This window comes from Salvelinus namaycush, chromosome 37, assembly GCF_016432855.1.
Source record: "Salvelinus namaycush isolate Seneca chromosome 37, SaNama_1.0, whole genome shotgun sequence".
NCBI classification, from domain to species: Eukaryota; Metazoa; Chordata; class Actinopteri; order Salmoniformes; family Salmonidae; genus Salvelinus; species Salvelinus namaycush.
In genome coordinates this window covers 21,034,686-21,049,479 of record NC_052343.1, presented here as the reverse complement: position 1 = coordinate 21,049,479, position 14,794 = coordinate 21,034,686, and the positions used below count along the sequence as shown (strand labels likewise).

At 47.0% G+C, this 14,794-nt stretch overlaps 1 protein-coding gene across 1 annotated transcript in view; it reads right to left on the bottom strand.

Annotated features, from left to right (window-relative positions):
• LOC120030901 (adhesion G protein-coupled receptor B1-like) overlaps positions 1 to 14,794 on the bottom strand; it is a 69,516-nt gene that overhangs the window by 20,145 nt on the left and 34,577 nt on the right. The window contains exons 14-20 of the mRNA XM_038976410.1: positions 14,561 to 14,669; positions 12,723 to 12,866; positions 10,525 to 10,600; positions 8,356 to 8,458; positions 8,038 to 8,081; positions 4,423 to 4,437; positions 3,381 to 3,507 (exon numbers count right to left, since the gene is read on the bottom strand). Coding sequence (XP_038832338.1) covers positions 3,381 to 3,507; positions 4,423 to 4,437; positions 8,038 to 8,081; positions 8,356 to 8,458; positions 10,525 to 10,600; positions 12,723 to 12,866; positions 14,561 to 14,669 — 618 coding nt within the window. The remainder of the gene's footprint in view (positions 1 to 3,380; positions 3,508 to 4,422; positions 4,438 to 8,037; positions 8,082 to 8,355; positions 8,459 to 10,524; positions 10,601 to 12,722; positions 12,867 to 14,560; positions 14,670 to 14,794) is intronic.

Genomic DNA, 14,794 nt, shown 5'->3' with positions numbered 1-14,794 from the left:
ACACACACGCACGCACGCACGCACGCACGCACGCACGCACGCACGCACGCACGCACGCACGCACGCACGCACGCACACACACACACACACACACACACACACACACACACACACACACACACAAACATTCATTCATTCATCCGATTCCCAAAAACTGAGAGATGAAGAGAGGGAATGATAAAGGGGCGGGACAGAGACCTACTATGTGAAGAGAGAGAGAGAGAGAGAGAGAGAGAGAGAGAGAGAGAGAGAGAGAGAGAGAGAGAGAGAGAGAGAGAGAGAGAGAGAGAGAGAGAGAGAGAGAGAGAGAGAGAGAGAGAGAGAGAGAGGGGGGGGCAGAGAAAGCAGCAGAGGAAAAGGATGTGGGAAAATGACTAAGCAGGAGAGAGAGGGAGAGGGGATAAAGGGGTAGAAGAGAAAGGAGAGAGGCTGGGTGTTTGTCATTCTGGGGCTGTATGAGGCTAGCTGCAGACAGAGGAGAGGAGAGAGGCTGGGTGTTTGTCATTCTGGGGCTGTATGAGGCTAGCTGCAGACAGAGGAGAGGAGAGAGGCTGGGTGTTTGTCATTCTGGGGCTGTATGAGGCTAGCTGCAGAAAGAGGAGAGGAGAGAGGCTGGGTGTTTGTCATTCTGGGGCTGTATGAGGCTAGCTGCAGACAGAGGAGAGGAGAGAGGCTGGGTGTTTGTCATTCTGGGGCTGTATGAGGCTAGCTGCAGAAAGAGGAGAGGAGAGAGGCTGGGTGTTTGTCATTCTGGGGCTGTATGAGGCTAGCTGCAGACAGAGGAGAGGAGAGAGGCTGGGTGTTTGTCATTCTGGGGCTGTATGAGGCTAGCTGCAGACAGAGGAGAGGAGAGAGGCTGGGTGTTTGTCATTCTGGGGCTGTATGAGGCTAGCTGCAGACAGAGGAGAGGAGAGAGGCTGGGTGTTTGTCATTCTGGGGCTGTATGAGGCTAGCTGCAGAAAGAGGAGAGGAGAGAGGCTGGGTGTTTGTCATTCTGGGGCTGTATGAGGCTAGCTGCAGACAGAGGAGAGGAGAGAGGCTGGGTGTTTGTCATTCTGGGGCTGTATGAGGCTAGCTGCAGAAAGAGGAGAGGAGAGAGGCTGGGTGTTTGTCATTCTGGGGCTGTATGAGGCTAGCTGCAGACAGAGGAGAGGAGAGAGGCTGGGTGTTTGTCATTCTGGGGCTGTATGAGGCTAGCTGCAGACAGAGGAGAGGAGAGAGGCTGGGTGTTTGTCATTCTGGGGCTGCATGAGGCTAGCTGCAGACAGAGGAGAGGAGAGGGGCTGCGCCAATCAGAATGTGGCAAGTGTTGCTGCAGGAATAATTAGCTTGTTCCGTAACCATGGTTGTCTCACAAACCCACTAGCATGGCAGGAGGGAGGGAGAAGAAAAAAGAGAGGGAGGAAAAGGAGTGCCCTTCTCTCCTGGCACAGAACCAGGTGAATATAATTGCCACAATATGCTTCTCTTAGGGCATCTAAAAGCCCCCAGAATGTGACACTGCTGTGAAACAGCCTGTCGAGTATCCAGGTAGAGAGGGGGATGAATAGAGGTAGAGAGGGGGATGAATAGAGGTAGAGAGATGAGAAGGAGTAATGAGGGGGAGGATAACACTGTGTCAGGCCAGGGAGAAGCAGAAATCACTTGCGAAGTGCTATTAACACATGATGCTACTACGACTGCTGCCCATCGCACAGGCACACGCCAAATAAACAGTTTGTGTGTGTGTGTGTGTGTGTGTGTGTGTGTGTGTGTGTGTGTGTGTGTGTGTGTGTGTGTGTGTGTGTGTGTGTGTGTGTGTGTGTGTGTGTGTGTGTGTGTGTGTGCAGTATGCATATGTGCAGCTGTGTGTAATAAGGATAGCCACTGCTTCTGTGTGTGTGTATAGCAAGTGATGATGTGTAAACATCTTGCAGAGGTGCACAAACACACACACACACACACACACACACACACACACACACACACACACACACACACACACACACACACACACACACACACATACACACACACACACACACACACACACACACACACACACACACACACACACACACACAAACACACACTTCCAAGATCATCTCCCCTGGCTGAATAATCTTAGCTCTAGGATGGACGAGGGGAAGACAGAGGGAGTGTGAGAGAGGGAGAAGAGAGAGATACAGAACATCAAACGCACAGCTGCAGATTCTCAGGGCAAAAGACTGGCGTGCTTATTTGCTTTCCTAAGACCCATCAAATCAAGCTTGTCCATTGCTTGCAGGTGCACATTTTCTCATCCACATCCCCTCCTTTTGATGTAGCATTTGGGAACCGCCATATAAAAACCACATGCATATCTAAAACGGGTAAATGTCTCATCTGTCTGAACATTTTGGGTAAATGAATGGTATTCCATCCCTCTCTTCATCCATCCATCCGTTCTTCCCTTCCGTCTATCTAGGCCACACAGCACAAAGGCTGTGGTGGTGTATTAGTATAGGGTCTTCTACAGCTTTAAGAGCCCTTGGTTCCCTCCATACTGTTACCAGGGCAACTAGTGAACAACTGCTTCAGAGGCAGTTTCCAGTCTAATAATAACTAATCGCTCAGAATGAACACTTCCTCACAAAGACAGTACTGGCCTTTTCATCTCCCCTCAGAAACTGGGCCACGTTTGAGCGGTTTGAGCCATCACTGGAATTCTGCAGGGTTTGGTAAAGATATTGTCATATTTACACACCTATTTTTCCCCAGTTGGAATCAAATACTGATTATCTGGGATTTGTTCTGTTATTTTAGCCCCATTTTATGTAAATGTATCATTGGAGGATATTTAGGCAGCATGCATGGAGCATAGCAGCATTCCAATGGAGACATGTGCAGGGAAATATTATTTAATTTGTCAAAATGCTGGAATAATATGTTACTATGTTACATTGGACAGTGTTCACATGAAATATGCAAAGACTCTTAACATGATTATAATAATAGCTTATCTAAAACCCCAAAATAATTATTCACATAGCCTAACAATTTCTCATTCAGCATGTAATGTATGCAAATCAATAGTCAAAACGGTAATTATGCAGTTGTAATATATAAACTGAATGTACCTCGACTAAAATGTGTCATGTCGACACAAATCTCCCTCTTCTGCTCGGTGGGACGACTTGAAAGATGCCCAAATTCTTTATTTGAGAATACACAGAGCCCTTGCTGAATGGCATCTGCATGTCTCAAGCAAGAGAGGAGAGAGAGAGGGCGGGCGCGCGCGAGGGCTCTGTTGATACCGAATGGCAATGACGCCCTTTTCCACTAAACCCGTGAGATACATACACAAGCACCTCGATTCGGATACCCTAACATAAAAGAATGAAGGAAGTTGTCGGACTTACCATGTCAGGATTTAGCCGGGCTAAAATGGCGAAGGTAGAGAGTCTGTCACACACGCATTTGGTTCTCAATGAGTCGACAGGCACGGCTCTGCAGCCCCTGGCAGACCACGATCCAAGCAGCGATGAGCTGCGGGAAAGAGAGAGAGAGCGCTGCGGTGAATAAAGACGGGGAAAGCTAGTCAAATCCCCCACCACGTTACAGACACCAGCTATTTAATTCCAAATCCCCTTTTGCATCACCGCGGGTATCGAGCAAGAGCGCAGAAAACGCAGTGAAAATGGTGATGAAAGGTTATCTGTGAGCCAGACGCCGTGCTGCTCAGGTTTCTGCTTGGCCAGGTTATTGCAATATAGAGTTGGAATTCACAAATGACCCAAAAACAAACAATAGCAAGGGGGTTATAACAACAACAATAATAATAATAAAATAAAATAATAATAATAATCTAAGTTATTATTGTATCTCATTATTTATCCCTAGATTTAGATTGCGTTATTGGTGGAACAATTTAAATGCTAAATAGATCATCTTTGTGTACTTAATATACAATTAATCGGCTGGAAATCATTTTTTATTGTGTGAATCCATTTTACAGGACTTCATGTGACTGTAATGCCATCCTAACCTCAATTTAGGTGTAAATAGGTTTTTGATGGCCTGGTCTAGGCCTTTGTTGTAGCGTACTGGACCATACATCAACAATAACTTCAATTTTAACCCAATAAGAAAGCACTTTAAATACATATGTAGTTTATTTTTCTGTTATATTGTTAACCATTCTTTAGTTGAGCGTATTAATCAAAACGTGAATTCTGAGTGTTGACTGAACTTTGACAGATACCATGTTTTTATAAGTCTTAATTACCCTAAATGGACCAGGCTAAATCCACACCACTTTGTCACTCACTGTTAATGGGATTGACTACACTTTTACACACTTTTACTGTAAAGCATTACTAACAATTCTAAAGTTTTAACATTCAAAAACAACATTGCCTAACAGCTTAGCGTGGAGTTCATGGGGAGCCTTCCACTCTAGACATCTTGCTTGTAGGCCTCTTCCCTAAATTTAGTGGGGTATTCTCAGTGGCCAGTGACGTTGCTTTGCCAATATGCTGTCCACTGCCATGTGGTGCTGAACTCCAAATATCAGAAACCATATTTTCCCACTATGCATGGTGCTGAAATATCAGACCACAACTATTTCATTGTTGTTTACAACATCAGACCTTCCACAAGTGGCTAAGTTACCACACAGCTGTTCTAAAACCCTGACAAAGACAACACGCCAAAACCAGTTGGTTTTAATAATAAAGAAGACTTTTCAAGTCCTTGTATTGTGCATGGCTCAGTTTTACTCCTCTCTTCATATCGGTCTGACTGCAGGTGCACAGAGAATGACCCGATGGTTATTGGTTCCTCATGTCTTCATGGGAGTTGTGTGTTGTTTCTTTCTCCCATGGCACTGTGATGCTGGATGGTACATTGATGATGTCACACTCCATCCATCTCAACTGAGCCCTTACATCCTCTTCCCAAACAGAGTGGTCCCCAAAGGGACTCATCAAGACGGGGGAACATGGTCTCCTGCAGGTCTCTGGGGCTAGTGGCACCAGGAACACACAGCAGCCCCCAGGGTTTTAACCAACCAACAAATCAACAAAACAGTGACAGCCTGGGACTGTGCCTCAGCAGACCTGGGTTCAAATTGTAGTTGTGTTCTTTCCAATACTTTGAAGCATTTATTTGCTTCAGTCTGGAGAGCCTGTTGGGCAGGGTTTGCACTGTGTTGATTATTCCAATGGTTCCATTGAACTAGGCAGGCTCAATCAAGAGCAGATTAAGTATTTGAAAGCAACCCAATACTATTTGAACCTCAGGGCCAAAGACATCTCATCACAACACACCACGGCCTCTAACAGGGTTACCCGCAGTGCCCCAGGGCCACCTCACAGCAGCCCTTGATAGGGTTACCCATGGTGCATCTGGTTGGAGAGTGCTGAGGGGTGAAAACCATCACGAGCAGAGAGAGAGAGAGAGAGAGAGAGAGAGAGAGAGAGAGAGAGTAGTATAGTCTTGTAGCCCCAGGAGTAGGCTCAGTGCTAACATTAGCACATCACCCTAACAGAAATCCAATATTATAACTCAGCGCAGAGTCTCTGTGGATGACACGATTAGGCCGCTTTCCCAACCTCAACACACACACACACACACACACACACACACACACACACACACACACACACACACACACACACACACACACACACACACACACACACACACACACACACACACACACACACACACACACACACACACACACACACACACACACACACACAGGCCTCACCGCGGTCTAATGGGATAATTTGGGTGGCGGTCCAGCAGCACTGCATGTGTGAACGGTCCCTGCCAACAACAGGCCAGGACCACATGAATGAATGGGACAGCAGGGCCTGCCTGACAGCCACAACATCCCAGACATCCCTGGGTTCAAATACTATTAGCGTTTGCTCTAGTCTACCTGCAGAGCCAGATGGGCAGGGTTGGCAACTTTTCCAATGTTTCTATTGGTTCCATTAAGCAAGACAAGCTCAATTAAGCCCAGACGAATATTTGACATTATTTCAGAAATGGTTTAGTCTGGTGCTATAACACCCAGCGATGGAAATCATAATAAATTATGTATTAACTAAAACCAACAGACAGATTAAAGAACAGGGGAAGCAAAATTCAAGAAACAAACTGTAAAGTGAACAAATCAGATTGTGGGTTTCTAAAGAACTGGAGGTGGGCGAGGAGAGATAAGGTAGGGAGGGTAACTGGGCCAGGTCAGGAGCAGGTTGACGTTTATTATTATTAATCTTGCCCTGGAGCAGAACTGAGCGATTTACACTAGATGGGCCAGCTGCAAAGTCAAAATAGTCTGTATCGTAAAAAAACATATATATATATTTTTTTTTGGGGGGGGTGGGTCTTAATATAAGGTTAGGGTGTAGGCATTAGGGTTAGCAGTGTGGTTAAGGTTAGAGTTAAGTTCAGGGTTAGGTTTGAAATCAGGTTTTATAACTTTGTGGCTGTGCCAGCTAGTGACCTCTCTGCAGAGCTGCCTCCAGGGCAAGATTCATTACAATAAATGCCAACCTGCAAGCCAGGATTGCAACACTGCTGTTGTTATTGATCCCCCGCCCCAGACCGAAGTGAGAGCCCTAGGAGAGAAGACCACCTGTCTCACACCCGCTTGCCTCTCTCTCTCACAGCCCTTATCAACAAGGACACCTCACATTTCAATTTCTCCCCCCAAAATTAACTAATTAATCATAGCTGCTGTCCAAGATGGATTTACATTTTGCTTAGAACATGTCACTCCCCTCCCCCTCCCTCGCCTCCCCCTTCTCTCCCCACACTCCCCAACATGGTGGGTGAAGCTAGATTAGATTTAGTTTTGTTCTGCCTCTCTCTCGCTCTGCCTCTATCCATCTTCCTATATCCTCTCTCATCCCTCTTGCTTTCTCTCAACCCTGTCTCTCTCCTCTTCCCTCATTGTTCGGTCGTTCTTTCTCTCTCTTGGTCTATATTTACCTGGTTCAACTTTTTTTTAAGGCAAAAGATCGCTCTGTTCTATGCCTCATCTCAGTAACATAAGTATACGCACTTATCTAAATGCAAATGTCCAACCTGCATTGCAATAAGGCCCATGGGCACATTGTGCTTTCTCCTCTCTCTTGCTCTTTCTCTCACTTGCACACAGCTACACACTCTCTCTCTCTCTCTCTCTCTCTCTCTCTCTCTCTCTCTCTCTCTCTCTCTCTCTCTCTCTCTCTCTCTCTCTCTCTCTCTCTCTCTTGTTCTCTCTCTCTTCTCTCTTTCTCCCTCTCTCTCTCCCTCTCTCTCTCTCTCTCTCTCTCTCTCTCTCTCTCTCTACACATATGTATACCCTCTTCCTCTCTCTTTGTCTGTCTCAGTAGATCCCAAAGCACTCTCCATTCATCCCTCTGTGTTGATGCCTTGGTTCGTGTGTGCGTGGGGGCCCAGGAGAGAAAGCTGTGAGCGACACCTTTAATTTTCTACATCCTGCATCACTGTCGGTGCGGTGTTAGCAGCGTGGGGGTTAGTGTTAGCCCCGTCCCATCTCCCGTCACCCACAGAGAGGAGCTCCGGAACTGTCTGACAAACTCAGCACCTTTCTACAGGGTCAGTGTGTGTCATGGGCACTACGTCAAGATGAAAAACAGTGGAGCGGGAACAGCCACGGCACACACAGTCACAGTGGGAGATGATGTGATGTGAAGCCGTCTCCCAAAGTTCTATCCCTCACTGTGAAGGTCCACACCAGCAGATGTTTCAGAGCCAGGTAGCCAGGCGGGTCCACCAAAGAAATATTATTACTTTAGTTCCTGGATATGGGTACACTTCTTACTTTACATCCTGGCCGCTAGTCCACCCATCATGGTAAATTGACTTGAATGGGGCTGTCCATTCTAGTAATTCTATTTCTGTTTTCAGAGCCAGGTGGGATCATACAGGTCCTATTATTCAGTTGATTCAGGCAGTTCCACCCCCAGGCTCCACAATGCAGTCTGGCAGCGTCAAGGGGCAACCCAGCAGGCACATGAGTGAATCACCAAAGAAGGAAATTGACAAAGGCCTTACCTGTCACTCTCGTCCCAGGAGATGCAGGTCTGGTTTGTGGTGCCCTGATCAGACCGAGAGAGAAACGGTCACATGGTTGACATATGCATAGACGCGGTTAGTAGGGGTGCTGAGGGGGCTGCTCTGATTACATATGTTCTCAAACACCTCCATTTGAGGGGATGATGAAAAAAATGCTCTCAAATATCAGTACCTTGTGTTTTTATGGGATAAGCCACATGATTTGTCAAGGCCCTTCCTACTCTGTTACACTACAGGGGTCAATTACTACTGAGGTCACTGCACAGGTCAGAGGGTCAGATGTGAAAGGTCACTCACGTTGTAAAGGTGTGAGAACTGGACCTCCACCGGGGTAGAGAGGGATCCTGGGGTGGGCTTGATGGTCACAGACACCACCTTGGAGTTGAGCACGGTGCTGTTTCTGGAGGGAGGGAGGGAGGGAGGGAGGGAGGGAGGGAGGGAGGGAGGGAGGGAGGGAGGGAGGGAGGGAGGGACAGAGTGGTGTCACCAGCATAGGACAACTCACATTGTCAGGTGACATATCACATGAGAACCACACATCATTGTCATTGTTGTCAATCGCTGTTCCCTTCAACCAACTCAAACCTCCCTGCAGTAATACTGCCCCATCCCTACAACACATGTTCCCATCTCTCCCTAACACAGCATACATGTCCCTCAAGACACCCTTGTATGTCCCAGCACTTAATTAACCCATGTCCCGTTTGAAATAGACAATGTTTCACAGTCCCCACACTCTGACTCCTCCCCCCTACTCTCTCTCATCCGCAACTTCTCTCTCTCGTTCTCGCTCTCTCTCCCTCTCACTCTCTCTCCCTCTCGCTCTCTCTCCCTCTCGCTCTCTCTCGTTCTCGCTCTCTCTCCCTCTCACTCTCTCTCCCTCTCGCTCTCTCTCCCTCTCGCTCTCTTTCCCACTCACTCTCTCTCCCTCTCGCTCTCTCTCCCTCTCGCTCTCTCTCCCTCTCTCTCCCTCTCGCTCTCTTTCCCTCTCGCTCTTTCTCCCTCTCGCTCTCTCTCCCTCTCGCTCTTTCTCCCTCTCGCTCTCTCCCTCTCGCTCTTTCTCCCTCTCGCTCTCTCTCCCTCTCGCTCTTTCTCCCTCTCGCTCTCTCCCTCTCGCTCTTTCTCCCTCTCGCTCTCTCCCTCTCGCTCTTTCTCCCTCTCGCTCTCTCTCCCTCTCGCTCTTTCTCCCTCTCGCTCTCTCCCTCTCGCTCTTTCTCCTTCTCACTTCTCAGAACGCAATCAGTCAACGTAAACGTTTATGTCAGCCAGCCTCTGTCTAAAACTGATCACATTTCCTTGAAGGGGAAAAAAATTCTGAGGGAAAAAAGGAAAGAAAAAATAACTAACTAGGCCCTGAAAAAGACAAGATAGAAGAGGAGCTTCCACATGCACGCCCTGGGGTGAAAGTAGAATTCATTTCTTACCGGTACGGGACACCCAAGCGCGCACACAATACATTTTTTATAGCCGTGGTGTAATCATAGAATTACATAGGCCTATAGAATCCCTATTCATTTCGTATATGATCTCTGTGGGCCTTGTGCTCTAGACCTAGTGAAGATCTGTCATATCACTTCTAACATGTATTACCTTTTAATGTGGCATAAAAACAACCAGTCATCATGTTTTCAACTGGTTGTCAAACAATCACTTCAAATGCGCACGTTTGTCCACTCACAAATAATTCCAGCTTCCTAACCCCAACAGTGCACTGTGCACCCGCAATTTGGTGAATGGAAAGAGGCACCTGTTACAAAACCTTTTACTGCAGTGGGTTAAATCAGGGTCACACAGGCTGTTTCTTGGTAGTGTTAAACAAATCTACTTTGAAACTAAAGTATACACCTCACATACATGGTTATGGGCTTAAAAAGAGACACCTGTACCATGTCAGATATAGAGTTGAAATGTATTAACTTGTGAGTTTGCATCCCAATATTACACCGGATTTTAGGTGTGTTTTTGAAATAACGTTTATTAATTATGAAATTATGAAAGATATTAATAACATTCCACCCATGAGGCCACTAGGTCATTTGACGGCAGGAAAGGGCTACAAAACACATCAATTTGCAGTGAATGAAGTATGTGGGAGGGTTGAGTGTGATTCGCTAGCCTATGTTCCTCCATCTCATTATACATGCACGTAACATTAACATAACGGAGAGAACACTCCTCACTGGACGAGAGAACGCTGTAGCCCACAAATACACATGGTGTTTGAATACATGTGCTTAGCATAAAGCAGTTCTCTGAAATGTCATTAATTCTAGCTCCTTCAGACAAGAGACTAAGGAACTACGTGGTAGCATTCAAAGCCCATTAGCCACCAATCAAAAGAGCTTCTGGGATGCGTTCTGTGCTGGCCTGCATTCCAAATGGCACCCCGTTCCCTTTATAGTACACTACTTTTGACGCATCCCTGGAGAAAGCATTGCAAGTAGAGATGTCAATAAACCCTCTCACCTCTGTAGAGATAGGATGCTGCCCAGGTTTCTGTAGAGAACGATCCCGGTGACAAACGCTGACAAGTCATCTGTATCTGGAGAACAACACAGACATGTTCCCACCGTTCAGACAGAGACCAACACACATGAACAGACACAAAAGAGATGGAGGGAGAGAGAGAAAGAAATAAAGAGAGAGAGAGAAAGACCCTTAAATTGAAATTGAATTGAAAGAGAGAGAGAGGGAGAGAGAGAGAGAGGAAAGAGAGAGAGAGGGAGAGAGAGAGAGAGAGAGAGGGATATATATATATATATATATAGGGAGATAGAGGGAGAAAGAGAGAGATTTAGGGAGAGAGAGAGAGAGAGAGAGAGAGAGAGAGAGAGAGAGAGAGAGAGAGAGAGAGAGAGAGAGAGACAGGTCAGTCAGAATCCAATAGAAAAGGGAGAGAGGGGGAGAGATGGAGGAGTGACGTGTGGTTGTGTTAGTGTGTCAGTGGTGTGTGTGTGTGTGTGTGTGTGTGATGACCTGCAGCTCTAGTCTTAGTGGTCTGTGTGAAGGACAGCAGGAGAGAGAATACAGGTCAATACAGGTTGGCTCTGTACCTCTGCAGCTGGCCTACATAACTACCCATCTATAAACAGACACTCACACGGCATCATCACTCACACACAAACACACTTACATACAGACTTACTCATAATCACTAAATAGCCATTTAAACAGACCTAATAAACATGATTGTTTAGACATGCATGCACTTACACACCCACCCACCCACATACCCACATACCCACCCACATACCCACCCACCCACCCACCCACCCGCACACACACACACACACACACACACACACACACACACACACACACACACACACACACACACACACACACGCACGCACGCACGCACACACACACACACACACACACACACAGCCAAATGCAAAAGGCCAGATGACATTGAATAATTTTCCACTGTCACACAACAATGTATTTCATGTGACAAAAAGGGTTGCCATGGTAGCATGGTTGGGCATGGCTTGCCGTGATGGCAGACTGCACTGGCAAAAAACACACCCAGAAACCAGAAAAATATGAGATTTAGTCCAGGTAAACTAAACTGCTTGGCGGAAGACCAGAAGAGAAGGACAGGGCCTGAAGCGGTCTCCTGCTGCAGTGTCACAGACAGAAACCCACAAAGTCCATCTGTTCCTCTATCTAAAGGACCTCAGCTCTCTCTCACACTCCAACACGCTGTGGCTGGCAGGCTGGCAGTATGGATGTGTCCTGAGAGGGCACAGATGTATGCCAGGCAGCATGCAGAGGGTACTATACTGCTCCAGGCCAGGCAGCTGAGATCCCATGGGCATCAGGGAGGAACCGGGCGAGGGAGAGGGAAGGTTTGTGTATGCATGTATGTGTGTGTGACATAAAGTATCTTGCACTCCCCTTCATATTATGGGCCTGCTAGCCAATATGTTCAGCCAGAATGATCACAGCAGTAGAGGGGCAACAAATTGGGATATTTAGCAATTGTACAATGCACTGTAGTGTGTGTGTGTGTGTGTGTGTGTGTGTGTGTGTGTGTGTGTGTGTGTGTGTGTGTGTGTGTGTGTGTGTGTGTGTGTGTGTGTGTGTGTGTGTGTGTGTGTGTGTGTGTGTGTGTGTGCGTTCCGATGCATGTCCACCATCTTTACTGCTCTGATAGTTTCAGAGAGGCGGCTGAGGAAAAACATTTCAATCAGTGCAACTGGGCATGGCCCCCTGTGAGCCATGCCCAGTAAAGAGCAGCAGGTGAGAGGCATGAGTGACTGTTGATATGCTGTTGCCGCCATGGAGACACTTCTATCAGTGGGGGAGGAGATTAGCTTTAATTGCCCCTGATTGGCTCCTGTTGACTTCTGATTAGCAAGTGACTGGTTCATTAGCATGGTAGCCGTGGTAATGATCTATGTCACAGAGAGAAAACTATCTCATTGGCTGAGACTGAGGAACCCCACGTCTCCACACAGCTGAGAGTCTGGAGGCTCTCAAATGTCAAGTGCAATTCCATATGCAAATTTTGTATGAATGTTTTGTTTGGGTGTGTGTGTGTGTGTGTGTGTGTGTGTGTGTGTGTGTGTGTGTGTGTGTGTGTGTGTGTGTGTGTGTGTGTGTGTGTGTGTGTGTGTGTGTGTGTGTGTGTGTGTGTGTGTGTGTGTGTGTGCTCTCACCTGGCTTTCCTGTGGAGAGGATGTTCTTGGAAACAGTAACTCTGTCCTCAGAGCTGCGGGCCCAGTCCATCATCCCCTTCCAGCCCTTCATAGGGAAGCTGATGTCTGCATTACCCGCCACCGGACGCTTATGGATGGACAGAACTGGAGAGAGAGAGCTATATTTTATTCACTACATAAACTCATGACTCATCACTTACTTAATCAATAAGGCCCGAGGGGGTGTGGTATATGGCCAATATACTACGGCTATGGTCTGTTCTTACGTACAACGCAACGCGGGATGCTTGGATACAGCCCTTAGCTGTGGTATTTTGGCCATATACCACAATCCCCCGAGGTGCCTTAATGCTATTATAAACTGGTTACCAACATAATTAGAGCAGTAAAAATAAATGTTTTGTCGTACTCGTGGTATACGGGTATGACTGCCAATTAGCATTCAGGGCTCGAACCATCATCCAATTAGCATTCAGGGCTTGAACCATCCAGTTTATAATGTGTGTTAGCCATTTGTTAGGCCAGCCTCTTCTTTCTCACTATGTACATATTTAAATTATAGCTATCTAAATACAGTAATAACTAACTTGTTTATTTTCCTTATCTTTATCCATCCATCCATCCCTCTCTCTCTTTCTCTCTCTCTCTTTCTCTCTCTCTCTCTCTCTCTCTCTCTCTCTCTCTCTCTCTCTCTCTCTCTCTCTCTCTCTCTCTCTCTGTGTGATATGTGTGGGACTCAGGGAGTGTGATGTCAGTAACTAGGAGCGGTGTGGCGGTGGGTTTGGGTGGAGGTTCGGCTGCAGTGCAGACAGCGAGGCGGGCAGTGGGTTGGGCAGCGCTAGAAACAGCACCTTACGGCAGGCCCCTCCACTCCTCCACACACTCCCCAGACACGCCAGCTACAGACCTCCCTGTACACACTGTGCCATGTTCATCTGCAGGTCAGCTAGAAGCCAAGCGCCTGCCGGTGGGATGCTGTTAGTTTTATAAATATTATATGGTGCGTGAAACAGAGGAGTTCACAGTCACTGTGTTCGTGTGTATGTGTGTGTGTGCGCAAGAGCGTGTGCCTGCGCGCGTGTGTTTGTGTATGTGTAAGCAGAAGTTCACTGTCACTGGTCTGGAACTGAGCAGATTGTGAGTGTGATTTTAGGCTCTCTTGAGACACAACCCACTGGGCACAGACGTCAATTCAACATCTATTTCACATGGGTTGAAATGCCGTGGAAACAACGTTGATTCAACCAGTGTGTGCCCTGTGGGAACAGCCCAGGATGTCTGTTCTATAGCCCTGTTTGGTTTGTGGGTGGTACCCAGGGGGAATGGCAATATTTAGACCTCATTGCTCACACCCTCTGTTCTGATTCCAAAAGACATAGAGAGACTGAACTGACTGAACCAGTGAGATCCACACACACCAGACACAACGCTAACAGATGAGATCCCCTAGTGTCCTGGCTGGGTGCATATCCAATTCAGATTATACAGCTCTGGAATACTGCCAATGTGGCTATCTCTGCTTTTCCACCATGGCCTAAAGACCTAGTATTAACTTGGAAAAAACCGAATAGTTCAATAAAAAAAGTCCACATTGAACGAACAAAGGCGCAGCTGTCTGAACACATTACAAGACATCGAATCCTTACTTTCTCCGTCCTTGTTTCTACAATTCCTGTCAAAGCGCATTGGAGGAGAGGATCCAAAGTCCCTCCCTCGGACCTCTTCCTCCAATGAGCTTTGGAGGACATGCAATTTGAGAAGAATTGAGGACACAAGGACAGAGGAAGCAATATTTTCATTCACAGCCAAAGAGACTAACGTCAAAGGAAAAAGCTTACCTAAGTTATCCGTGACCTCGACCATGTCCTGGAAGTCTTTCATCCTAAGACCGTAGACGTCCACAAAGTCTTCCACCAACCGGAACAGCTCCTTGATGTTAGGACCCAACTAAGAGAGAGAGAAAAGGGGAAGACAAAGCGAGAGAGAGAGAGAGAGAGAGAGAGAGAGAGAGAGAGAGAGAGAGAGAGAGAGAGAGAGAGAGAGAGAGAGAGAGAGAGAGAGAGAGAGAGGAG